Genomic DNA, 25,150 nt, shown 5'->3' with positions numbered 1-25,150 from the left:
CCCACAGGATCTTAGCTCTGGTGTTCTCCACCACCTTTGGGGGTGTTTCCCACTTTGATCTCGGGGTTTCCAGTCCATATTCTGCACAGATGTTTCTGTACACTATGCCTGCCACTTGGTTATGTCGCTCCATGTACGCTTTCCCTGCCAGTATCTTGCACCCTGCTGTGATGTGCTGGACCGTCTCAGGGGCCTCCTTGCACAACCTACACCTTGGGTCTTTGCTCTGGTATATATATATATATATATATATATATATATATATATTATATATATATATATATATATATATATATATATATATATATATATATATATAATGAAATGACTTTAAATTGCTTAAGTTTATTTCATTTACAAGGGGATTTTACCTACAAGCTTTGGTGTGCAGTTTGAAATTTCAAAACAAACCTATGGGCGGAGCCATTATTTAGATAAAAACTAACCTTTCCAAATAATGATCATCAAGGATGAAATAAGCGCAGAATATTTTTTTTTACTTCTGTTCTTTCATAACTTCTGCTATTCAGAAAACAGCAGCTTTACAAACCGATTTTCATGGCCACCAAATCTAAATACTGCTATAAAATGACGCCCGGAAGCAACAAGATTCACGTCCAATGAGAGTTCGGGACCTTCTTTGAGCGATGAGGAATGTGGCCAATCGTGTCGCTGTATTGGTTGACATACTGACAAACGTTGCAGCTGTAGTGGGGGAGGGGGTCGTCGAAGTTGGCGGAACCGCCATCTTGAAAAGTACAGTCCGAAGATCTACCTTTTCGCGCCTGCTAGAATCACTTTTGAACACATTGTTTTCCTTTCTGGAATATAACATTATTTTCAGATTCGTACCGGTAAGGTCAAAGGCTAATGGCGGGATAAACTACATGCTCAAGATTTGTCGTTTCCAGCTGCCAGTCGGTAGGTATACTTGCTGCCTTACAGACGATTAGCCAGCAGCCTTCATAAAACCGGCTATCGTTGGCTGGCTAACACAAAACATATTTTGCAGTCTGATCACTTTGTGGATTATTAGATCATGTTTCACAGCTCTAACAAATGCAGGTGTAGCGTCATCGCATAGTAATATTAACATACATACAGAAAACGTAATTAGATTAAATGTTTTAACTTGGAAGCCCCATAGCTCTCAGATATCGGCTAACTGGACATTCTTCCTCTACCTTATTTAGGAGACGCTAGCATACTGTAGTCGGTTTCACTAGCTTGTTAGCCCGAGCCGGTTTTACTCTCACTGAACCGACTGGGTTCATTTAGCTTTACTACAAGTTACTCTGTCATTAGCACCGTATACTAGATGTCGGAAATATGTAGCAAAACTAATAGGAAATATAAGCTCTTTGCCATGACTGGCTGCTCTTCCTCCTGCGTTAGCGGCAGCGAAGTGTAAGTAATGGTCTTCATTTGTGACTGCTGCTGCCTCTGTACATATCGGCGTTATCATCCTACTGATTCTTCGACTCGGGGTTGAAAATGGAAATGAGATGATCCGTTTAGGTGTAGGTAATTAACGTAAAGTACATGTTTTTCGCTTCAGGTCAGATTGAGAACATGCATACCGGTAAACAGGTTTGGTTAAAATTTGATTAGTGCACGGACAAGAAGTCTATGTTTGCAGTGGTTCACGTCTTAAAACCACTGAAAGAATTGTCTGAGAGGTTTTGTTCTGTTGAGTGCATTGGACGTGGTAAAATCTTTTTATTTTACTGATTCCAAGAGTATTATTACTCTTGGATTTGTGAGATATAAGACATTAGAAATGTGAACTTGTGTGTTGTCCTGCTGTGTGGCGTTTTGATGCTTTGTTTATAGTCTGTTTTAGCCCAATAACCTTATGTGGTTGAGAGTATGTGGGTGTTATATTTATTGCGAACATGTTTACATTCCTGTTAAAGACTGTGGAGATGTATCTTTGTATTTTTAAGATTTCCAGATGATGTAGATGGGGGAGAAAATGATCAATTTCCTTTACTAATTAATTAGTAATTAATTGTATAAGATTGAAAAAAATCAATTTATCATTTTGTTGAAGTTACAATCAGTCTGTCGTCTGACTTTGATTCCATGTCTTCTTTTCTGATTTGTTTTGTTAGGCCTGTCCAGCATCTGTCCTTCTGCCTGTCCAGCCGGCTCTCCTGGAATGGGCCACAACCTCCAAAGACTAGGACAAATCTCTTTTTAACCTGAGCTCCATAGTCTGGACTCTGATATACTTACAGGTAGGCAGAACTACTGATTGTTATGTGGCTTCTGTGCTAGTTAATGCTTCTTAGAGATGCACCAGTCAGAATTTTGTTCCTTTTTCGCCTATTTATTTGATAAATAATAATATATGCCATTTATTTGATAAATAATATATACATTTTATTTGTGTTGTACTATGTATTTTCTGAGAAAACCTCAAAGTTCTACAAAAGAACAGAAACAACTGCATTCAATAACTTTAAAATGTGGGGATATTTTAATATGAAGATTACAGTTTTTAGCAAATTCTGGTATTATTTAGGAGTTATAGTTTAGGAATTATAAAATTAGCAGTCAGCTAGTATTTTCTACCTTTTGTTTTATGAGTGGCTGTTTGTTCCTGGGTGCAGAGGTATTGTCACACCATGTGTATGAAAGGGTACTCACTGTCAAACATGTTTTTGCTATTATTTTAAAACAGAGGAAAATGTCTTATGTGGTTGATATTTTAAACCGGCTTTAGCCTCTAATGTTGGGGACCAACTTGGCTAGCATTAAAGAAACAGCAGTCATTGTGTAGATTGGTTTACATCTCCAGCGGTCACTGGATTGGTGGACGCTCCATCACTGGGCAACACAGGACAGACAGCTTCATGCATGCGCTGATACCTGAAGGCAGTTTAGAGTGGCTGATTGCCTCAGAAGATGGAGTAACTGAGGGCAACTCAGTCATGCACCGGGACAACAAAAAGACCACAGGGTGGGATTCAAACCCAGGACTTACTTGATACAAAAAAGCTGTGCTAATACCTGTTAACTGCTACATCTAAACCATGTGGTAGATAACAGAAATATCTGTTAAACAGCTTCTTCCGTCTGCCTCCGTTTGAACATAGCTTACCTCAAAGTAAGGGCATCCCACCGTAAGGTCTTGTTGTTACCATGGAACCTGCTAGTTTACTAGGGTGCATGCGCTTGTAAAGTTCCTCAGATTTATTTACGATCATTTTATTGGTAGATGTGGGATGGTATAGCCAAGCTAACAGGCTCTTCAGTTTCTGCTGTGTTTCACATAGTTAAAGTCAAGAGTTAGACCAAAGCCTTATATTGATGATGAGTGAGTAGCAGCTGTACATGCACTGTAAGTGACACATCTTAGACTGAGACAAGACTCGGTCTAAGATTTAACTTAGTGAAGACAAATGATTGTGCATCAGTATAGTGACAGGGTTTGTAGTCAGTTCAGACTGTCTGTCTGACTTTTCTGACCTGACACAGAGCAGGTCAGTAAAAGCGGTTGCTGCAAAGTTTTTGAGCTGATTATCAGTTAAATTTTCTTTTATTGATGCTTTCCTTGAAGGATGAAGGTAACGGCTCAACTCAATGCAAGAAGTTGAGCCGATTTATGCATTTTCTAAAACTTTAAACCACATTTATGGTTTCATTTGTAATTATTTACGTGTGGATATGTGGTAACTTTCACTGAAGGCCGCACTGATGTGCAACTTTTACATGTGCTTCAATACTCCTGAATCTAATGGCTGAATTACATCCTCAATGAAGTCAAGTTCTTTAGAGGCCTGCTAGTCATCTGATTATTTGACTCCAGTGTGTTGAAGCAGAGACTCATTTAATGCTGCAGGACACTGGCCTTTGAGGATCCATGATCTACAGCAATGCCTTTCCATCTGCATCACGTGCTGACAGACAGCTAACATGAACAGGGAGCAGTCAGACATGCAGCATTTCATGTGCATGGTTCTAAATTTGAGAACTGTCAACCGTGGCTGTTAACATATATATATATATATATATATATTATATATATATATATATATATATATATATATGTATTTAGATTTTGCATGTGGTAACTTTCACTGAAGGCCTGAAGAGGCTGTCAGAATTCAGATATGTCCAAAAGATTTTAAGAATTAGACACTGAAGTACAGAGGCAACTTTGCAGAAACAGTAAAGTGATGTTCCCTTGGACGTAATCACTCAGACTTATGGAATGAAACATTATGGGGTGAGTGCAGTACAAACCTGGAGAACGGTGTCACACCGAGGGCCAAAAGGCAGGGAAAGTATTACGTGTTTCCATGGAAATTGGGGTATTCTTATTTCCCTTTAAAGGAGTGTGGATGTTTTATCACAGAAGCCATGCAACTGTTTTCTGCGACAGTTTCCCCTGCCTTCTGTCAGATTTAGTCTGAAGTAAATCTGCTCAGGAGAAAGATGACAGAGGTTTAAAATCATCAAAGGAACAGCCTTTGTTCTCAGGAGGGCCAACGCTCAGTTTTAATGTTGTTCCTTTATTCAGTATTGGCAGTATAGACAATTATTTTAGTAATCTATTGATTATTCTGATAATCCAGTAATTAAATTTAAAAAAAATCTAATAAAAGAAAACTTTGGGAAATGTTTCCATAACATTACTGTTAATATCTAGTATCAGTATTGGCTCAAATTTTCATATTTGTGAATCACTAACAATTTTTGGTGACATTTATTTGAAGTGAAACTTTGCGTTAATTTGTAAGTAACAGTGACACAGACTGGTAAATAACACTGCAATGCAAAGTTGACACTTTTAATTAACTTTTAATGCAACTTTTAAAGCAGCTATGCATTAAAAGTGTTAAATGATACTTCACGACAACAGTCATGAACGTTCATAAAGACTTCTTTGTGTTAATGACAGCTGTCATGTCATAATTAGGGCAGTGTCGTCTCAGTCTTATGCATGCTCCCTTCAAATAAAGTGTTACCCAATTTTCTTTAGCTTAGAAAATTATCCTGTAACAAAAATAGCAAGTTTTTAAAGCAACCTGGAAAAATAATCACATAAAAATCTGATATTGTATTAAATTTAAAAGTAAAGATAATAAAGCAGCAGGCTGACATAGATACTTAAAGACACCCTGGTCTTACATTTCCATAATCATTTTCAGTCAGCTTAATATATAATTACATCCTTTGTAAGGCCATAGCTTTTTGTGTCTTTGCGGATCTTTGACACCTTCGTCACACACAGAAACACACCTGCCAGCTATGTAAATGCTTTCAGCTAATTTTTAGTCTGCTCTGTCTTTAGATCCACCATGTTTTGGAAATTTGACCTCCACACCACATCCCACATTGACACACTCCTGGAGAAGGAGGATGTGACCCTGACAGAGGTCATGGATGAGGATGATGTCCTGCAGGAGTGCAAGGCTCAGAACCACAAGCTGGTGGATTTCCTCCTGAGAGCGCAGTGCATGGAGGACCTGGTCACCTTCATCACACAGGAGCCTAGTGCTGATGTAGAGGAAAAGGTTAAATACAAGTAAGAACATGGTTCAGAACTGCCTTCTGAAAAATGAATAACACAGTTTTTTATGTTTTGTAATCTTTCTGGTGAAATCATTGAAAAGTTTATAATGTAGAAAAAAATAATTTGAAAGAAGTGAATGAAGTCATCAATAGAGATTGTGGGTTGCTGTTCCTGGAATGAAATACTGTCAGCATGAATCGATCAGTAAAGAAAACTTTGCCATGAGTCTAAAGGGCAACATTTGTCCCACAGGTATCCCAACATATCATGTGAGCTGCTGACATCAGATGTGGGCCAAATCAATGACAGATTGGGAGAAGATGAGATGTTGCTGATGAAACTGTATGGTTTCCTGAAGAACGACCCACCGCTGAACCCCCTCCTAGCCAGTTTTTTCTCCAAAGTACTGTCTATTCTTATAGGACGCAAGCCTGAACAGGTACGTCTGGAAAAATACTCAGTGGAAATTAGAAGTAGTAGTTGTTAGGGGTGTGCCAATCAGTCGGCCATTGATCATTATTGGCCAATCTCTGTGAAAAAGTATGTCCTGCTTGGTGGCCTGCAGACACCATATCTGCAACAGATCTCCTCTTTCCTTCACGCTGTGCAAGACTGGCAGCAAATTCTAAGCAAAGTGTGAAACTTTTGTTCTCTCCGTGAGAGTGATTGAAGCTGTACATTCAGATGGAAAAATACTTCAATGTCAAAATGCATCAGCACAACAAATTTCATACGATATTTAAAAAACAAATATTTAACATAGCATGGTAAATTGAAGACAGAGCAGTTTTAAGTGCCATACAACCAGCAACATGAACACATCAATCAGCAGGCTGAGCAAAATTATCATAAAATTTATCTGGCTGGATGACCAGCCTGTGTCACTGTTGGACGGCCACTACTGAGACACAACTGCCGTTTGAACTTCACAGACAGAGGATTGTCACATCCAGCTGCTCCTGAAAGCTGCACCATGTCACTAGGATTTTTATCAAATAAAAAACTTTTTTACAAAGGACATTGACATTTTTAATAGCCAACATGAGATAGGTAATCTGTCTAAAAGAAAAAAAAGTGTACTGCAGAAATACAGCATTCAGTCAGAAATCAGAAACAACCAATCATAGCCAGGAGGCGGGTCTTAGCGCTGTAAATCAAGCTCTAACAAGCCACAACAGTTTGTTCAGACACGAAACAATTAGCCATGTTTTCATTTTGGGGATTTATTATAGTTTTCTTTTTTCTCTCTATTATTTGGTGTAGACAGTGCTGTAAGATTTATTTGACTTTCTGTATAATTCAGGTTGTTGAGATTTAGTGTTTTCAGTCTGTTAATGTTGTGACTGATTTTAGGTTTTTCAATCGTTCTTTTGACTGCATGGCTGTTCCATTGTGCCTGCAAAAATATATATATATATATATAATAAAAATATATAATATATTTATTTATATAATTATATAGTATATAATTATAAATTAGGTGAGTTTTTTAAAAAAAATTATGGTGCCTTTTGCTGGATCATATAGTCATGTGTGTTTACAACAAAATGGAAGATTGAACAGCCAAGACATGTGATTGGTATCAGTGATCAGTATCCGTATTGGCAGTATAAAACCTGACTGAAGTATCTCTAATATTATCAATCGTACAAGTAATACCAGTTAGTAAAAGGAAGCTCAGCTGATTGCATAGAGTCACTGACTGTCAGCAGTCCTTCTTTCTGAACAAGAAAATGGTGAGAGTGGAAAGAACTTGGCCATTTCTAACAGGAAGTGACATCCATCAGAACCAGACCATGTGATGTAATCGACTGGGCCTTTGAGAGGTCAGAGACTACACACATGATAACTCTGGACCTGGAGTACTTTCTATGTTGGAGAAGTCCTAACTTTACGGTAGCAGTGACCCCAGTACTCTCTGAGAGAAACACTTTACCTCGTTACAGCAATGGCTATTCTAGAAGCAACACTAAGATGTAAATAACTGAAAGAAATCTTCTGAATGTCTTTTTTTCTGTTTAGAGTTCCAGACTGCTGATGGTATCTGTGAATTTCTCTTCTGTTTTTAACAGATAGTGAATTTTCTAAGGAAGAGGGACGACTTTGTTGATCTGATGATCAAACACATCGGGACGTCTGCCATCATGGACCTGCTGCTCAGAATGCTCACATGCATTGAACCCCAACAACTACGGCATGATGTTCTTAATGTGGGTAGCAGCACCATGCTCGACCAAACTTCACTGACATTCATCACTGTCTTTCTCATTCAAAAGTCAGAACAAAGACTAAGTAATTGTTTTAGTTCTTTTATTTAACCTAGGAGTCACCACTGACTGTGGTTTTCTAAATTTGCCACAAGCTTTATTTAAAAAACACGAAGAAAAGATCGATCTGAAGTAAACATGGAAAGGTTAACTATGTTTTATTCCTCTTTTTACAGGCAAAGAAACAACCAAAATGCTTACTTTAATCATAAAGTTACAGTTGAATTTTAAATGTTTGCAACTTAATTTCCTCTGCTGTCATTCACTGATATGTTCCTGTAAAACCTTTCTATGTGGAAACAACTATTTGTTAGAAAAGTCTGCTCATCTTTTTCTAAACACCAGTCTTTCTGGTTCCTGTTATCCTCAGGATGAAAAGGCCTGGAACTCACCCCAAGCATTAAGCCAACTCTAGCACATCTGTAGTCACACAGATAATTGTTATGAATAACTTATGAATATTTTTTGCACAATCATCCTCAACATGTGATGTGCATCAGGTTCTCCAGATACACATCTGGTATTCCTCAGACCAGCCTGGGACCAGGGGGCCACTGTGGCCCATCTGACCCTCTCAGTTCAATATAATATTCATTCTGTTATCAGATTGGAAGGAGAATCTGAAGGCTCTTCTTCTTTTCCTTGGATTTAGTAAAGGTCAGGTGAAAGGTTGAAAGATTGTTCAGGGGACTCCTGATAGTGATTCTTTTTCACTTTTCTCTGGTCCTGGTGTCACGTTGAACTCCCCAACACATTTTTGATAGAGTCTAAGTTTTATTACCAATTAGCCCAGAGGTCACAAGACCTGGAAGACATTTAGATGTGACTTTTAGCACTTTACTAAGTTTATACCCTTAATGCACAGCTGCAGGTTCTCACTGAGAACTTTTGTTTGAGCTAGGACTAAACCTGGCTAACGAGGAAACTTTAGAAAATCATGGAGAATGTGGAATGGTGTAGCGTCTTGGATATTTTTTGCAGTTGCTGTTTATGAATTCAGAAATAGAAATGTAAGTGAAATATAGTAGCTGTTTGGTTCTGAGCTGAAGTGTGTGGAGGAATCAGATATAGACACATCTATGTCATTTTCAGTCACATGTAGAATCATGTCGATGAAGTTAAAATATCTAGATCACCTAGATCGGCCAGGGGTATGAATAATCTTGGTCTTAAATGTTCCCTTAAGCCCTGCCTGGTTTTTATTAAAGTTTGGAAGCGTGCTGTTAAACACGTTTATAGACTGAAAGTAGTGTGTTCTTAAAGTTTTGATAAATTAAAAAGTTAGAGAAAATCAGATTATTTTTGTTTGTTCTGGTCATTCAGAGGAGATTTCAGTCTCCGAACATTTTTATCTCAGCCTTTTTTTCTAAGATGGTATATTTTCCAATAATCATCTATAATATTAATCTTGTTTCTCTGAAGGTGACTTTTTGTGTGTGTAATAATGTAACACTCCGTTTACTGTCTTACCTTGCAGTGGCTGAATGAGGAGAAAGTGATTCAGAGGTTGGTTGACATGGTCCAGCCTTCTCAAGATGAAGATGTGAGTGTTTTAAGAATAATTTGGCCTGCCTTTACCTGAACTCTTCTTCAAATTGACCAGATTGTTTTGTTGACACAGAGACACTCCAACGCCTCCCAGTCTTTATGTGAAATCATCAGATTGAGCAGAGACCAGATGTTTCAGGTCCAGGGCTGCTCCGAGCCCGATCCTCTTCTGGCTACGCTAGAGAAGTATACCTCTGCATATGCATATAAAGCTAAACTTGTTTTGTTGGTTGACAACTCCTTATGGATCTGTGAATATGACATTAAAGGCTGAAGAGAAACTGGAATTAAAAGAAAAATTTAATCAAAATCCCTGATTCTTTTCTCATATGACTCTTCAACCAGCTAACTTGGTCACCAGTTTCACTCCTAATGAAAGTTGGTGTTCAGGCCCCAGATCATCAGAGCCAGAGTTTTTATCATTTTCTTCTAATTCATGGATCTAATCTTTTAATATTTAAATATGTAGAGCTCCTTTCTGGGGAAGTTCCCAGCAGGGTATTGCTAGCTGTAAGCCATGCCTCTCTGCTGTGTATCACAGCCGGGCCTGTGCACTCAGTAGCTTCTAAAAGGATGAAGTGATCCAAACTGGGAGTTTGTAGCTGCTTGTTTGTTTCACTATGATATGAAAGGACTTTTAGGTTGCTAAGGAAACCCAGATTCATCCTTACATTGTGTATATCGCCATGTAAGGTTTTAAGACCTAAAATTTATTTATTTGCTTCTTGGTAGATGTTTTCTTCTTTGTTCTTATTTCACTCTGTTTTAGGCTTTCAATTCCTTGTGATGCTTCTGTTAAGTTCAAGACCTTCTTTCTCATTTCCCTGTTGGTCCTCCTCTTTCTCAGGCAGGAAACAGTGGAGCAGCTGCTCTCAAATATTTTTGAGAAGGACAAAAACGAGTCTGCTATAGTCAGCGTCATCCAGATCCTGCTCACATTGTTTGAGACCAGGAGACCAGCGTATGTCCTGTTCAATATGTCCAAGTTGACTTTGTGCAGATGATGGTCGTGTGACAGCCAGTTGAATAAAATCTGTTGGTGCCCACCATAGGTTCGAGGGTCACATGGAATGCCCTCCTGGGATGTCCCACCCCTCATTCTCAGTCAACCACAGCATCCTGGAGGCTGTGAGACCCCGCCTCAAAGATTTCCACCAGCTGCTGCTTGAACCCCCAAAGGTAAAACCTTTTCCTCACCCCGAAGGGTTTGGACTATAAGGTTGATCATGCTGTTGAGTGTAGTTGTACATACTGAACAGTGTTTGCTCTCCATCATTAGAAGAATGTGCTGAAGACAACATGGGGGGTCCTGGACCCACCAGTGGGCAACACCAGGCTCAATGTGGTCAGACTGGTGGCCAGTCTGCTGCAGTGCAACACTCACAGCATCAATGCTGAACTCATAAACCTCAACACACTGGGAGTCATACTAGTGAGTACCAGCTATTACACCTAGGCCTGTGACAGTATAAAATTTTGCCGGACAATAAAATGCCCCAGAATTTTTTGCAATAAATGATAATGTTGTTTTGAGACAATCTTCAAGTAATATAATAGTAATAATCGAAGAACAATGCAAGAACACTTTGTCAAACTTAAATTCTAATGAACATTTAAACATTGAAACCAGAAGGCATTTTAGATATCCAAAATAAATTAGCAAAATAATAGAAACAACAAATGAATTATGAAGTGCCTTGTGATGAAATTGCCTGTGAAAAAAGGGAAAGTTGAAACCAGAGCAGCAGACTGAAGACCAGTTTTGGTAGAAAGAGAGAGACAAAAGACAAACAGTAAATCAAGCAAATGAAAATTATTGAGTTTGTTTTAGTTTGTCATGTGATTAATTGATTTATTGTTTATTGTGACAGGCCATTCCATCCTCCATTACTTTATTTATTTCACTCATTATTATGAAACTCATTTCAGATGGAATCTTGATTGAGTATAGTCTACATTTGACTGTAGAGTGCGGGCGGTTAGCTCACACTCTACCCAGCAGAAGATTTGTTGTCTTCAGTGAAGTTTCCATCACTTTGTTTAGTGCTTTATAAAACAATGGCTTCATATCTTTCCCTGCTGAACGGCTTGTCTGTTTCTTTTTGTTCTTTTCAACAGGATATGTATTTCAAATACATTTGGAACAACTTCCTCCATATTCAGGTGGAAATCTGCACAGCAATGATTCTTGCTATGCCCCCAGCTCCGGCAGAGCCGCAGCCAGACGGGGATCAGGGTGGCACAGCAGAGAGCGCCCTCATCAGACATGTAAGGCTCACTTACTGACAGGGAGCCTTCAGCTGATTACTATCCTGAATACACTTGTTTGTCTCCTATTATTTTACATTATATACGTATATATCTTAAATAAGGAAAACATAAGCAGAAATTTTAGATTTTTACAGGTATGTCTAGATGTATCCAACTGATTTTTATTGGGTTTAGTTTCTTTACACATTTTCCACCAAACTAATGGGCCAGTACGGATTAGGTACAGAGAAACTTATGACGGAGATCTTTAATAATGCATGAAGTAATATATTGGCATCAGTATCAGCTGATGTTAGACATGTTTTAATAAATTGGTCTTTTTAACAAATTGCCCAGGCGCTTTAAATGAAATCACTACTGGATTGTGACCAACACCAGCAGGCGGGTGTTGTGCAGGTGGAGCTGGAATTGAACCAGAGACCCACTGATTCCGGGACTAACTCCTGCCATCATCCCAGTGATAATTATGGGATGTTTACCTGAAGCAGAAAAGCTATGTAGTCACGTTTACATGTCTTGAAAGTCAAGCAAAAAATATATCAGTAAGTATTTCATTGGTATAACAGCAGTATTAACATCGGATATCTACCCATATTGTGTCTTTAATATAAACATACTATTGAAACTGGCTTCCCAGATCCCCAGTAAAAGTTCTGTTTTTTCAGAGAGGCTACTTTTAACAACTTGATTAGTTAGACTTGGTAACACCAGTCTTGGTTCAAGACTCCTTTCCTGGGATTTTCCTTCTTGTTGGATGCACTCTATCTGTTTGTTGTTTTTCATAATTTCTCTTCCTTGTCTGTTGTTGTTTTTTTTCCTCCTCCAGCTGTTTCAAGCCTGTCAGCTGATCCAAAGAATCGTAGATGCCTGGCGCTCCAATGAGAAAGAGCAGTAGGTTTTTCCTGTTTGACGCCACAGACGTTCTGGTTACATGAAGGTCTGTTGGTGTTGGATAACTCTGCTGCTGTTGGTGTTTTTCAGATCAGAGGGCGGTCGACGACGAGGCTACATGGGCCATCTGACCAGAATAGCCAATTCCATTGTTCATAACAGTGACAAAGGTCCTAATGGCCCACAGATACAGGGCCTCATTTCTGGTAAGGAGTGGTTTTAGTTGCGGTGTTTATGACTAGAATTGATATTATATTTAAATATGGCTGTACAGTCTTCATACAGTTGAAACTTTTCAGCTTTACTTGTTAAATTGAGCAAAATTTTTTTTACGATTTTTATTTCAAGAGTAAAAATGATGAAGAGTTACTTGAAGTCTTGTGAGCAGTTGTAACTTACAGTTGGACCAGGACTTTACTTGGTTCTGTTAGGGTCCTGTGGAGATTTTTAAGAATATTTTGGCACTCAAGCTTTTATTGATAGGTAGCAGACAGGAAAATGGGCAGAGAGAGAAGGACGAAGACAGCCTGTAAATGTCTCCGGACTGTCAGGTGGAGGGCCATTACCTCCAGATACGTGGTCCTGCTGTACTGTTACACACTGCACACAAATTTGGTGTTATTAAATGTGATTGGCTGTACATGTTGACTTTTTATTGAAAACATTTAGACATAATAGTGTGATTTTAATTTGAAGTTCTCAGATGTCATGAGAATTAGATACATTTTTTAAAATCTGATGGAGGTGATGGGATTGACTTTACTTTGTTTGGGAAAGTAACCAACAGAGTATTGCTTATGATGTATGTTCCAGAGCTTCCCACAGAGGACAGAGAGAACTGGGAGGCTTTCATTTCTGGGCAGCTTGCTGACACAAACAAAAGAAACACTGTTGACCTGGTGAGTTACTCGATAAACTCTGCCTCTCTGTTATGGGATTTTACTTCAACCTTCATGTCTCCAGTCATAAAGTGACCAGAGTCTTATTATTTAATGTTTGTAGGTGAACACTCATCACATCCATTCTTCCAGCGATGATGAGGTAGACTTTAAAGATGGTGGCTTTCACCAGGACTCTTCGCTTCAACAAGTAAGACACTCAAATGTAGCCACAATGCAGACCTGGGTGATTGAATCCTTCAGAAATCATTTAAAACACTACTAACATTGATTTAAATTGGTTAGAACTGAATGAAACTAAGCTTCCACCATTTGTGTGAATGTGACCTCTTCAGTTGAGCGAAACCGATTTGTGAACAGTTCCAGCCAGCTGAGCCGGTAACAATCCCTGCAGCACAGCATCGCCTCTGACAGCTTCAGACATTCTTCTATGACTCCGCATGAGAGGCAGCATTAAAGTGGCAAACTGTGTGAACCATTTTTCACATTTCATTTAGAAATGATTTATTATGAAATATATGCAGGCACCTTGTTGTTTAATCACAACAGTGATGTTTTTGGATGAAATATTTTTGGATCACATCATGTTTTATTGACAGGCTTTTCTTCCAGTAGTGTTTATCACACTTTTGGTGCCGACACTAAAAGTCAGCACCAATGTTGCACACACTGTATGGAGGTTCAGACCATATTTGATGTCAAAATGACAGCTTTTGCTTTTTATGAATTCCCATAGAAATTATTTCACATCTTCGTCTAATTCTTAAGAGAATTTAGTTTTTCTTAATTGTCCTGAAATAAATATGCACAAAATTAGTCATGTTCTAACATATCGGTGTCAGTCCGATGACTTAAACCGTTTCCTTCTTGATGCCATTTGTTTCTGGAGAGAGGAGCGTGGTCATGGGATGGTGATAGTGATGCAGCAAAGGATTGTGGGAATTGTACCTGAAACAGAGAAGCTGTAGTGAAGTCAGTGTTGTGAAAGTTTTTTTTTTTTTTCACAATTTGTTGAAAGAGTAGTGAAATACATTATAATGATAAGTATTGGTTATCTGCCATAACAGCAATATGAATATCAGATCTCGATGTTGGAACAAGGCTGTTAGAAACCTTGTTTCTGTCTTTGCGCAGCTTGTTACTGCCCAGCTCTCTTTCTACCACCTCAGCGGTGCCGCTGCTTGCTCAGGTCGGTGGTGTTTGACTTTTAGCTGATTATTCCTGATCTGCTCACCAGGCTAATGTTCTTCTTCCGAGTGAAACAGCTGGAATGAAGCTCGGCTCTTGTTGAGCCTTGGTTTTGGATCAAAAGTCCCGTCCAGTGTTGAAAAGACAGCAGTGAGGTTTGTAGCTCCTGTCCTGCTGTTGAAAGATGCTGCAGGAAAGGATTAAACAGAATCCTGGTGATCAGGAAGAAATTTCAATCCTTCTGATAATTCAGACATATTGAAATGAAGCAAAAGCTGGTGATGTCATCCAGAAGTCCTTCACTTCTATGTGGATTGTCACATGCTCACCGGTTTGGGACTGTGTGTAATGTCTAACAGAAAACACAAGGTGATGCTCTCTTTTGTGAAATCATCTAAGCTCTGACTGGCTGAACATGGTAAAACCTGACCCTTCACTTCCATGGAAACTAGACCCCATTTATTTCCTGTCCATCCTAAACTCACACAGCATGAAGAGAAGCTTCTGACCTTCCTAAATATAGAAAGGTCAGCATCATGCAGCCTGAAGCCTCAAACATCAGAGCCTTTTTTAAAATCTGTTTGGAAGCAAGTTGTCATTCTTGAGGTTTGATGCACACTGCAGCATCAGGAAGCCCCTGATTGCAGAGCTGAGATGATTTCTAAACCATCACCTGCCTTTCCAGTCACTTCACTCAGAATAACAGCTGCAGGTGGAATAGATAGTTGAATTGTGCATTTGTGTTTTAACCAGAATTGTGATACATTTGTAACGTTTTGTACTGCAACTAATGCCTAGCTGTGTTTAGAGCCAAGACTATATCATTATCGTTGGTCCTGGGTCTTGCCAGGCCTTTTCTGATTATCAGATGCAACAAATGACGTCCAATTTTATTGAGCAGTTCGGCTTCAATGACGAAGAGTTTGCTGACCAGGATGATGTTGTGGAGTAAGTATGCATCCTGCATAAATATAACTGTCTATGACACAAAAGGCAATATAAAGATGGTGGATTAGATTGTTTCCTGGGCTGTTAAATATTGCATTAATTTATTTGTTACAAGTACAAACTATTTTAACTTATTTTGGATTTGAATTAGGAAATGGAGGTTGAGAAGCATCCATTTCTCCTTCCTCTGTAACAAGGCTGCAGGTCCAGCTGTTCATGGGAAACGAATCATATCCATCTCAGCTTGTTGTCTTTTGCTGTCTGTAGCCTGATTTTCCTGTATTATGGATAGTTGCTTTGGGTCCATGCAATCCTAAGCAGTGGTATAAAGGCTTGTGGGGAGAGCTGGCAGCTGATTGGTGCTTTAAGAATACTTGCTTCTCTTCAGATGGGGAAGATCTGCCTGAAGCCCCTTTCTGTCTTGTGCTCAGCATGATCAACAGTCCAAAAGCCGGTGGGGGTTTTAGAAATGAACGGTGATTTGGTGAAATGCTCTCCAGATTAATAGAAATATGTCAGAAACCAAGTTCAGATCTTGTGACTTTTTCATAGAAATATTGCTCAATATATTTGCAAGCTTTTAAAAAGTGAGTTCCCATGGAAACAAACATCCAGCTGTAAAAACTCCAATGTGGAGGAAGCAATTTGTTACCGTACTGGTCATAGCATCAATGTTTTAGTGAATTTAGTTTCTGACTTATGTTGATTATTACACGCTGATGGCTGGCTGATTTTCCACAGCCATCGATTCAACTCAATCATGTCAGTTTGTCTCTTTAGTAAATGTTGGATCATCTTTTCTGTTTAATTCAGAATCTTTGTGGAGAGATGCAAAAATGATTTTTTTCTGCGTTCCATCAAAGCTGAATGTCCTATTATAACCAGCTTAACATCACAGGATGTCTGACAACCCAGATCAGCTGATTTTTGATCGGCATCAGCAGCTCTGGAAACCACGACCCCCGCCCAGTTTGAAGCAGATTTTATCCAAATAAGTGTTTGAGAACAGAGTCAGACATGTTACTTAAAGGTTCCACAGAAACCTAAATCCTGATACATTGAAGATTGGCACAAAGTCTCCATTCCAGGCAGTTGGAATCTCTCAACCTTTACACCTCCGCTTTTACTGCTACAGAACAAGACTGTCTTTCCACAGGGAGAAAGTCTTAGAACAACTGATGGTGTTCTGCAGTTAAAAAAAAAAATCTTATTTCTAGTTTCTTAAATGACTGCTTCAGTTATGAAGTTTTTGCAGCTTTGTTTCTGCCATAACTTGCAGCCTTAATCACCATTATTATTTAGGTCTGCATGTAAGTGATTTTTTTTGTCTCCCTTTTATAGTTGAGTAGCCAGTAGTTCATGTCTCTGAGACTGATTGGTTATCAGTGATAAGTGGAAGTATCAGCAGTTCTGTAGTTATTGCTGCCTGGTTCAGACATTTGTGTGATTCAGAAAGTTTATTTGTCTGGTGTTCTGCATGAAACAAGTTTATCCTCATATGTTGAACCTGAACTTCTGTTTACACACTCTGCATTGTGTAAACTCATGTTTTTCTTCATCTTGCAGTATTCCATTTGATAGAATATCAGACATCAACTTTTCCCTGAATACAAATGAAAGTGTAAGTACTAAATATTGATCCTAAATATGTAAAGTCTGTCATGAGTCTGAGAGAAAAAGGCTTTTGTTTTCTTTTTTCTACATGTCTTATTCTATGTTTACACCACAGGTCCATATGTGACCCTTATCTGTCGTCGAGGTTTGGTTTTTCTTTCCACGTGTATGGTCTGAACAGCAAAACAGATTTTTTTTCTAAAATTATAGTTCCAAATTACAGACGTATGCCATGTTTCAGAGCAGCCAGAGGCTCAGAAGTGTTTTCTCTTTCTGTGTCAGACAGAAACCAGCACGACTGATGACTGGAATGCTGCTTCATTTAATAATGGCATGCTGCTTCCAGGCACTGGAGTCTGTCTCCTTCCAGTCAATTCTTGCTTCACTACAGCAAACACCATTGCTGGAAATTTTACCAAAACAAATTCATTTATAAAGCACTTTTAAAAAAGCAACACAAAATGCTGCACATCATGTAACACAGGAAAACACTTCTATGAACTCATATTCAAATATAAACTTATATTAAATATAAACTTCATATTAATCATATTAATACCATTTCAAATGGAAAGGAATAAAAATGTTTTTGATCACATCACCTGAGAATTGATGCGCTCACTGAAGTGCAGCGTCTGCACTTATTTCCACAGGCAGCAGCCCGTGTGTTGTCGTGACAACTAATGCACTTCAGGGCTGCTGACTAGTTGTGCTGGAGTCTGATCTGAAGTTATGAATGAAAACCACTAAAGTAGTCTTGGTGTCAGGAAAAGATCTGAATCAATCTGGTGGTTCATTCACAAAACACCTTTAACCTGGCTGAGTTTGTTCCAGTTAAAGAAAACTAAAGTACAGCAGCTCAGTAACAGACGTCAGCATTAAGCCTGATGCTATTCTGTTGCTAAAGCTTTCTGAGCACGTGCAGTGTTTCTAAACCTGCAGTGTGTGTGTGTGTGTGTTTCCCCAGGCGAATATAGCCTTGTTTGAGGCGCGCTGTAAGGAGAAAATCCAGCAGTTTGAAGATGCTGGTTCAGATGATGAGGACATCTGGAATGAAAAGGATGTCACCTTTGCTCCAGAGGCACAGAGACGTCCGAGGTGAGCCGGGGAGGATTGGTCTGAAAATGGTTATAGTCAAGCTTCAAAAGCAACAACTCTATGATTAAACAGAAGGAAAGAGTGATTGTTTTGTTTATGGTCACAATGTGATGCCTGAAGCATTCATCAGTTCACCTCCAGATGATCCAGCAAATAGTGGCCTGTAAACAGTCAGTGGTGTTCTGACTGCGTGTGTCTGTATGTTCAGGAGTTCAGGCAGCACCGACAGCGAGGAGAGCACAGACTCAGAGGAAGAAGACTCAAAGAGAGATCCGTTTGAACCCTGTAACCCCGGTTCTGATGACCGCATGGAGGTGGACACAGGTTGGTGTAGTAACACACACACACACACACACACACACACACACACACACACACACACACACACACACACACACACACACACACACACACACACACACACACACACACACACACAGAGCCGGGGTTGTTTGTCTCTGTTCCCTTTGTTTATGATAGAATGTAAACAGCAACTTCCTGACTGGTTTAGCTAGCAGCAGTGCTACACAGACACATCCTGCTCTGTCTGACTGACTGTGTTTCCGTTTGAAGCGCCAGTGTGGACGGCCAGCTTTGACGACGTTCCCATGGAGACGGGTTCGGGTGCAGCTGCAGCCTCCAGCCCCAGCACCCCTGATGCATCCTCTCCTTTGTCTTCTACCACAGCAGCTCCCGCAGAGGCGGCCTGGAACTCGTCTCCTGCTGCAGCAGCGCCTGGCGCGGAGACGGGCTGGGCAGACTTCTCCAGCTTCTCTCCCGTCTGGTACGGCAGCCTGACAGCTGTGTTCCACATCTGGCTCACTTTACCACCTCAAATGCGGAAGAGTTCTTAACAGAAATGTTTGTCTTTCAGTCCCAAAGACCCTCTAAGGTGCAACTCTCCGGTTGCTATGGAAACTAGCATGGAAACGATAGACCCTCTGGGGGTCAATGCGCCAATGCGTCCTGACGGTGAGTTGTGGATAAGAGTGTTTGCTCCTGCTTCTTTAGCTGATATTGGAACCAGCTGAGCTGATTGTCTCTAGAATGTGATGGTTGGTTGGACGCTGACGTGGCTCCGCCCTCGTCCTCCTCATCTACAGACTGTGGCAGCGCGACGGCGGCGGAAGACTCATCGTGCTCGGAGCAGCGCAGCATCACAGAGACGGTCATCAACGGCTCCATGAAGGAAACAGTCAGCCTCACTGTCGATGCCAAGACTGAGACGGCCGTTTTCAAGAGGTCCGCCTTCCAGACACACACACACACACAACCATTACATCTTCTAATACCCAACTAAATGACAGGGAGAACATTCACAACAAGCATCAACTATATTTTGTCCAACATGTTGCTCACAGAAGATGCTGCAGCAGCTTCTTCTGGTGACAGAGGCTGAATTGATGGGATGTCATGTTATCAGCCTTCTCATCAGGAGAAATCAAGCCTCTTTAAATGTATTGACCCTCTACAATACACTAATACAGCTTAGCTAGTGTAGCTACATGTCCTTTTGAATTATAAAAACAGCCAATCAACATTTTCACTTTTTATTCAGTAAAGGGGAAATGTATCTGTTGTGTCTGCACATGTAATTCTAACTACATTTCCCAATTCTTCCTGAAAATTATCAGGATTATGTTGTCATCAAGCACAGTCTGCCAACAAATCATGAAAAGAGGCTTAGTATTTAGGAATGTGTCCTACTGTTTGAATTTCCTTCACCATGAACACATTTTATTTTTATAATCCATCTAAATTAACAGAGATGCACCAGTCAGAGATTTTTTGACAGATTTCATCTCTCCGGTTATTAAACTGCGCCCCACAGATATTGATTCCATTCAAACTATATTTTCTCTTTCTGGCAAAATTCAAAATTAACTTGTAATCACAAAATGCTTATTGGAAAGCAAAACAAGTTCCTTAAAAATATTGCTTAAGGTAACAGAGATGTGCCTCTGTCTGTGTATTCATAGACCATAAAAGAATTCCAAAAATAAGTTTACATCATGGAAACACCAATTTTGGGAAAAACTCATATTTTTTTGTTATGAAGTTTTTGCGCTCAGGTGAGATGTTTTTTTTTTTAGCCGTATCAAAATAGATGTATTTCACAAAACATTTTTTTCACATCAAACTAGTCACATGACCAACAGCCAGATGTTACTACTGGCAAAAACATTGAAGCAGATGACAGGTATAGGAAAATGATGGTTATTTATTCATTTTTTCCAGACTATCAGCAGCTGGCTCCACCAGGGCTCTGATGGCATCACACAGTTCATAAAAAGTTTTCTGTCTATTGAATGTGTTCAATCTATAACTTTTATATAAAAATCTCCAACTATAATTGTTGTGCATGCTGCTCCAATAAGACGCCCACGTCTCCTCTGATGGCACCATTGTTGAATTATGAATGTATTTTATGTAATGGTTTATGTCTGTTGCTGCCATAATTTAAAATGACATAACATATGAAAAGACTCCTTCATGTGATTTTAATTACATTCAATGGAAACATAGCAATTGTCCTTTTTTGATGATACTAAAGTACAGTAAGACTTTGCATATATTTATAAAGAAAACATAGTTACAGACACATAAGACAAATAAAATAACATATTCCAGGTTATTGGAGAACAGTATCAATAAATACAATTACAGCCTGTCTTCTTTACTGCTGTATGACGGACTATAGCTTTTTTTACAAATCTCAAAAATAATTAAGAACTGAAACTGCCTTTAGCATCCCACATTAATCATGATTAGCAGTTAGCATTCCTAAAGGAGGTAATTCTAATTCTAGATATCCAAAAGGCTGCATGTGTCTCCTAACCTGCATGTTCCCTGACACACAGCCTTTGACTCTTGGTCCTTCCTGCTGAGGTTCAGTGGCTTTGTTGTGAAACATCTCGCCATTACTGAAGAGAGCTGCATGTTTGTCCCCACAGTGACAACATCCACACTGAGGAGTAGTGTTTGACCGTCACTGCGGGCCGTCCCCAAATCAGAAAGAGGTTTATCTTTCCAGTGAGGGCCTGTCAGGTCAGACTCTGGGTGCATCTCTAGTAATTAGAAAAAGAAACGAATTATTAAAACACACTCTGGTAGCGGAAACGGATGAGGGCCAGTTCGTAGTTATCCAGCTGCCAGTCCTCTGTCCCACTGTCTTGTTGTTGAAGCAGTCTTCTGTCTCAGTAAACCACAGTGTGATGTAATTTAATGAACAACACTCACAGTCTGAGCTTCCCCTCTCTTTCTTGCTGTGCGTTGTGGGTGTGGTCTTCAGAGTGTTGAAATCTTATCGGTATGTACAGCCAATCAGAGACGAGCCTGCAGCCGTAATGTAGTCTTGTTGTCACGTCAACCACCAACTTGTCTTTCCCAGTCTTTATTTTTGCTTTGAACTCTGTTTTCTCATAATCTCCATTCTGCATGTGTTTCTACCAAAGCTGTGTCCAAGTGTTTTGGTTATTTTTTGTTGTTGTTGTTGTTGGCTTTTCGTTCAGCAGCTGAGGGAAGCAGGAGCACCAGTAGCTAGTCCTGATAGGTGGAAGACCTTTAACATGGTTTCTTGGTTTCTCCTGTTCTGGGTCTGTCTGCTCTGCAGCTGTGACCTGGTTAGTTAGAGAGGTAATTGTAGGTCTGCTGACGGTCAGTCGCTGTCCACATGTGAAAACATTACAAAGTTACTTGGACTACGTTCACACTGCAGGCCAAGTAACCCAATTCCGATTTTTCTTTTTCTTTTTTTTTTTTCAAATCTGAATCTTTTTGGTGTGGTCATTCACACTTCCCAACATAATGCAACCTGTATGTGAGCTCCAGTGTGAACTGCAAACAACCTGAAAGTTCCCCGCGTGTGCAGTAAAGAGTGCAAAAATGTTTTGCAATCATCATAAAAAGAAGTAGTGGTCTCTGCTCAGTGTTTGCGGAAGTACACATGGATGCTAATGATGGAGCATAGCTTGTTGTTTTTCTTCCTGCTTGCGTTTATCAGGGTGCAGAATAGAGACATTTGTTGAGTATCAGTGACGTTCAGGTCAGATGAACGTGACCTGGTCTTTAGGTCTGATACATTCGAAAAACCTGTGTTGTTCAGATTGTCATGAAAAGATCAGATACAAGCCACATTAAGACAAAAAAAACATCAAAATTGGCTCACTTTAGTCTACAGTAGCCTCATTGCCATTGTAGAAGGCCCAAAGAGCCAATAATGGCTCTGGAGCTGCAGGTTGCCATGGTTACCGTCACATTAAATAAACGGTTGTTGGAGTTGGCAAAGAAGCAAAAGTTTAGGTTTTAGAAATTATTTGATCTTTACCAGATGTTGAAGCTCAGTGTGGCTGTGAGCAGAGGGATGGAGGATCTTACGCTTCCATCTGGAACATTCCTGCTTCAGCCTGGTGCTCCGCCCGCCCAGCACTGCTCATCTCCTACCGCTAGCGCTGCTTTATATCTGGATGTTTGTTAGTGTTTTGCTTTGATTGAGTCCTCATCAAGATCTTTGGTGGTTCTCTGAGATAAAGCAAGACTGACGGCTGATCCAACCTGTTTCGGTCCAATCCGTGTCTAAAACGATCTCCATGTGGGCTGTTTGCTATGGAGCTTCACAAGTGAACAGAGTATCAGAACCAAACATTTCAAAACAATCTACTTTCTCCATTTGCTGTACATTTGAATGTCCCTAGAGTCTTTCCATTTCCATACATCATCCTTTGTTTTACTATGTTCTGTCAGTTCAGCATGCATCTGGTTTCACATGTGGCTGTGTTGTGTGTTTCTGTGCTGGAGCTGCATGGTGGGTGTGTCTTATGCTGCTACCTGTCTGTTTCAGTGATGAAGAGAAGCTTGGTCCTTCAGAGGCCTTCCTGCTGCTGGAGCGCACCGAATCAACCGGGAGCAGCTTAACTTCTGCCGGCTCTCCAAACACAGGGTCAGACCACACACACACACACACACACACACACACACACACACAATGTCTTTCTATTTTCACAGGCACTTTGTATTGATTTCCAATCATTTATTTAGCCTTACCCTAACCATTACCCATGCATGCCAAACCCTTAACCAGGACTGCACCGACTCCAATTTTCTGGTTGATCACCGATCTTTAAAAAGTCTGACCTGCCGATTCTGATTTTATCCAATACAGAATTTATTATTTTTTTTGTCTAAAGTGTTGATCAATATAGCAAGAAAGTCACTGGTTGATAACAGTGGGGTGATGATTGTTACTTGCAATCTTATAGTCTGTTTGTCAAACCTCTCACAGCAGAGGACAGTGGTGGAATTTTACACCTAGGAAAGATCAGAGGATATCACATGTAAATATCGACCTATCACTGACCTCCCAAGATTAAGAAAATCAGGGACTTATTGGCTGGCAGATTTATCACTGCACCCCAACCCGAAACCTAACCTAACTGTGTTCACACCTTAGTCCTAAACCTGACCCATAACCAAAAACTGTACCTCTTCTTATGGGGTAGTCGGTGTTTGTTGGAAAAATAACAAGCAAAATCCTAAAAACAGAAAGTTTGACTAGCAGTGAGACTGAATTCAAAATTTTTATCAAATTAATTGCAGGCTCTGTAATTGATTCATTGCATTTTAATTGAAAACCAAAAACCCTTTTTACTGCTAAATTATTAAATAAATAGTTGCTTATAATAGTATAAGGTGTTCACATTCATATTCAGCACAGTTGTTTCATGTCACTGACTTCACTTGTGTTCTTGTCGACAGTGAGAAGTGTCGGCCCCCGGTGGAGCTTCCCAATGGACCTCTAAAAGAAATGTCCAACATGGAGGACGCCAAGTAAGACTGACCTCACAATCTGTCTGGTTTTAGCTGCTCTGCTTGATGAAGGACAATTAGGAGGTCCTACAACTTTTTCTGTCATTTTTGGGTATTTTGAATGAAGTAACAGCGTTTTTTTTTTTTTTTTTCTCCAGTGCTGCAATCACTAGTAGTGAACTGTCAGTGTAGTGAACCAAGTTGTCCAGGTAACTGACGCATGTCCTCCTCCTAGGTTGGACAGGAACTCTGTCCCCTTGGAGCAAGCTGTGAATGGGCCGGCGTGAGGACGGACCAGCTGCTGCTCAGAGCTCAACCAATCACACGTCCCAACAGGACCAGCAATACTCCCATTGGCTCATTATTGATGGAAAGGCCGACAGGTGTACAGAATGACCCCTAAACGACAAAATGAGAGACGGACTCAGGCGCATAGAGAATAATTTTTTTTTCTGCATTTGTTTATATACCATTGTTCCTATGAGGTGATGTGCGACTGATATCTTGACACTCGAAATGAAATAGTAATGTTGCTATAGTTAAAGACATGATTGTATGAATAAAATATTTTATGAAAAGAAAATGTATCCTGAACCATGCTGAATCACAGGGGAATCAGAAGAGATGCTGCACCGACTCCTATTTTCTACACGTTCCTAATTATTTTATTGGTGAGTTATTATTATTTTTTTAAGATTAGCAGGAGGGTTGTGTTGGGTTGTGTTGCAAAAGATTTAGTTTTTATCCAAGGAAGCTGGATTCATGGTAAGTTTTTGAAATGAACAGAATCATCGACTCTGTACTGTGTTTAATACACCTCAGTCCTGAACTCTTCAGGTCTTTGTGCTCGAGCTTTATGATGACATCATTGTGACCTTATTTCGACCAAGTGACCAGCAGTGTACAGCATCAGTACTGCTGTAATCTATGATCCAGATAGTGAGAAAACCTCAGTCTCCCAATTCGGTTTAAACATATTTTTATTGTGAAGAGAAAAGTTTTCACTCAGATATCTTCAGGGTTCTGATGGTGTGAGTAAGAAGGATCTGATAGCTGTCTGTCATGCAACCAATCTGAAGCGGCCTCTGACTAAAGAC

General features: G+C 39.8%; 1 protein-coding gene across 8 annotated transcripts; it reads left to right on the top strand.

Moving 5' to 3' along the window:
* The first annotated feature begins 726 nt into the window (after positions 1-726).
* ppp6r3 (protein phosphatase 6, regulatory subunit 3) lies at positions 727-24,904 on the top strand. 8 transcript variants are annotated; one of them, XM_055054856.1, is made up of 26 exons: positions 727-921; positions 2,115-2,240; positions 5,303-5,536; positions 5,777-5,963; positions 7,597-7,734; positions 9,269-9,334; positions 9,413-9,525; positions 10,187-10,300; positions 10,392-10,518; positions 10,619-10,771; positions 11,458-11,607; positions 12,437-12,501; positions 12,592-12,707; positions 13,315-13,400; positions 13,504-13,590; positions 15,490-15,536; positions 17,103-17,157; positions 18,118-18,248; positions 18,457-18,572; positions 18,822-19,032; positions 19,123-19,220; positions 19,295-19,490; positions 21,541-21,558; positions 23,089-23,187; positions 24,003-24,074; positions 24,289-24,636. In XM_055054856.1, the coding sequence occupies exons 3-26, from the start codon at positions 5,310-5,312 to the stop codon at positions 24,338-24,340; spliced, it is 2,724 nt and encodes a 907-aa protein (XP_054910831.1). In that variant the 5' UTR covers positions 727-921; positions 2,115-2,240; positions 5,303-5,309; the 3' UTR covers positions 24,341-24,636. The 8 variants fall into 8 exon arrangements, with proteins under 8 accessions (XP_054910831.1, XP_054910748.1, XP_054910892.1 ...); XM_055054773.1 differs by having other exon boundaries at positions 15,457-15,536; XM_055054917.1 differs by having other exon boundaries at positions 15,439-15,536; positions 19,352-19,490.
* Positions 24,905-25,150: the final 246 nt, after the last annotated feature.

Source organism: Poeciliopsis prolifica, unplaced genomic scaffold (genome assembly GCF_027474105.1).
Source record: "Poeciliopsis prolifica strain line A6 unplaced genomic scaffold, Auburn_PproV2 SCAFFOLD001, whole genome shotgun sequence".
Lineage (NCBI taxonomy): Eukaryota > Metazoa > Chordata > Actinopteri > Cyprinodontiformes > Poeciliidae > Poeciliopsis > Poeciliopsis prolifica.
The sequence above is the reverse complement of the archived record's forward strand: the minus strand, read 5'-3'. Positions and strand labels throughout refer to the sequence as shown.

Coding starts and splice junctions, on each gene's coding strand:
- ppp6r3 (XM_055054443.1), top strand. CDS start 5,310: ATGTTTTGGAAATTTGACCTCCACACCACATCCCACATTGACACACTC. Junction 10,519..10,618: donor TGCTGCTTGAACCCCCAAAG/GTAAAACCTTTT, acceptor CTCCATCATTAG/AAGAATGTGCTGAAGACAAC. Junction 19,033..19,122: donor TCCAGCTTCTCTCCCGTCTG/GTACGGCAGCCT, acceptor TTTGTCTTTCAG/TCCCAAAGACCCTCTAAGGT.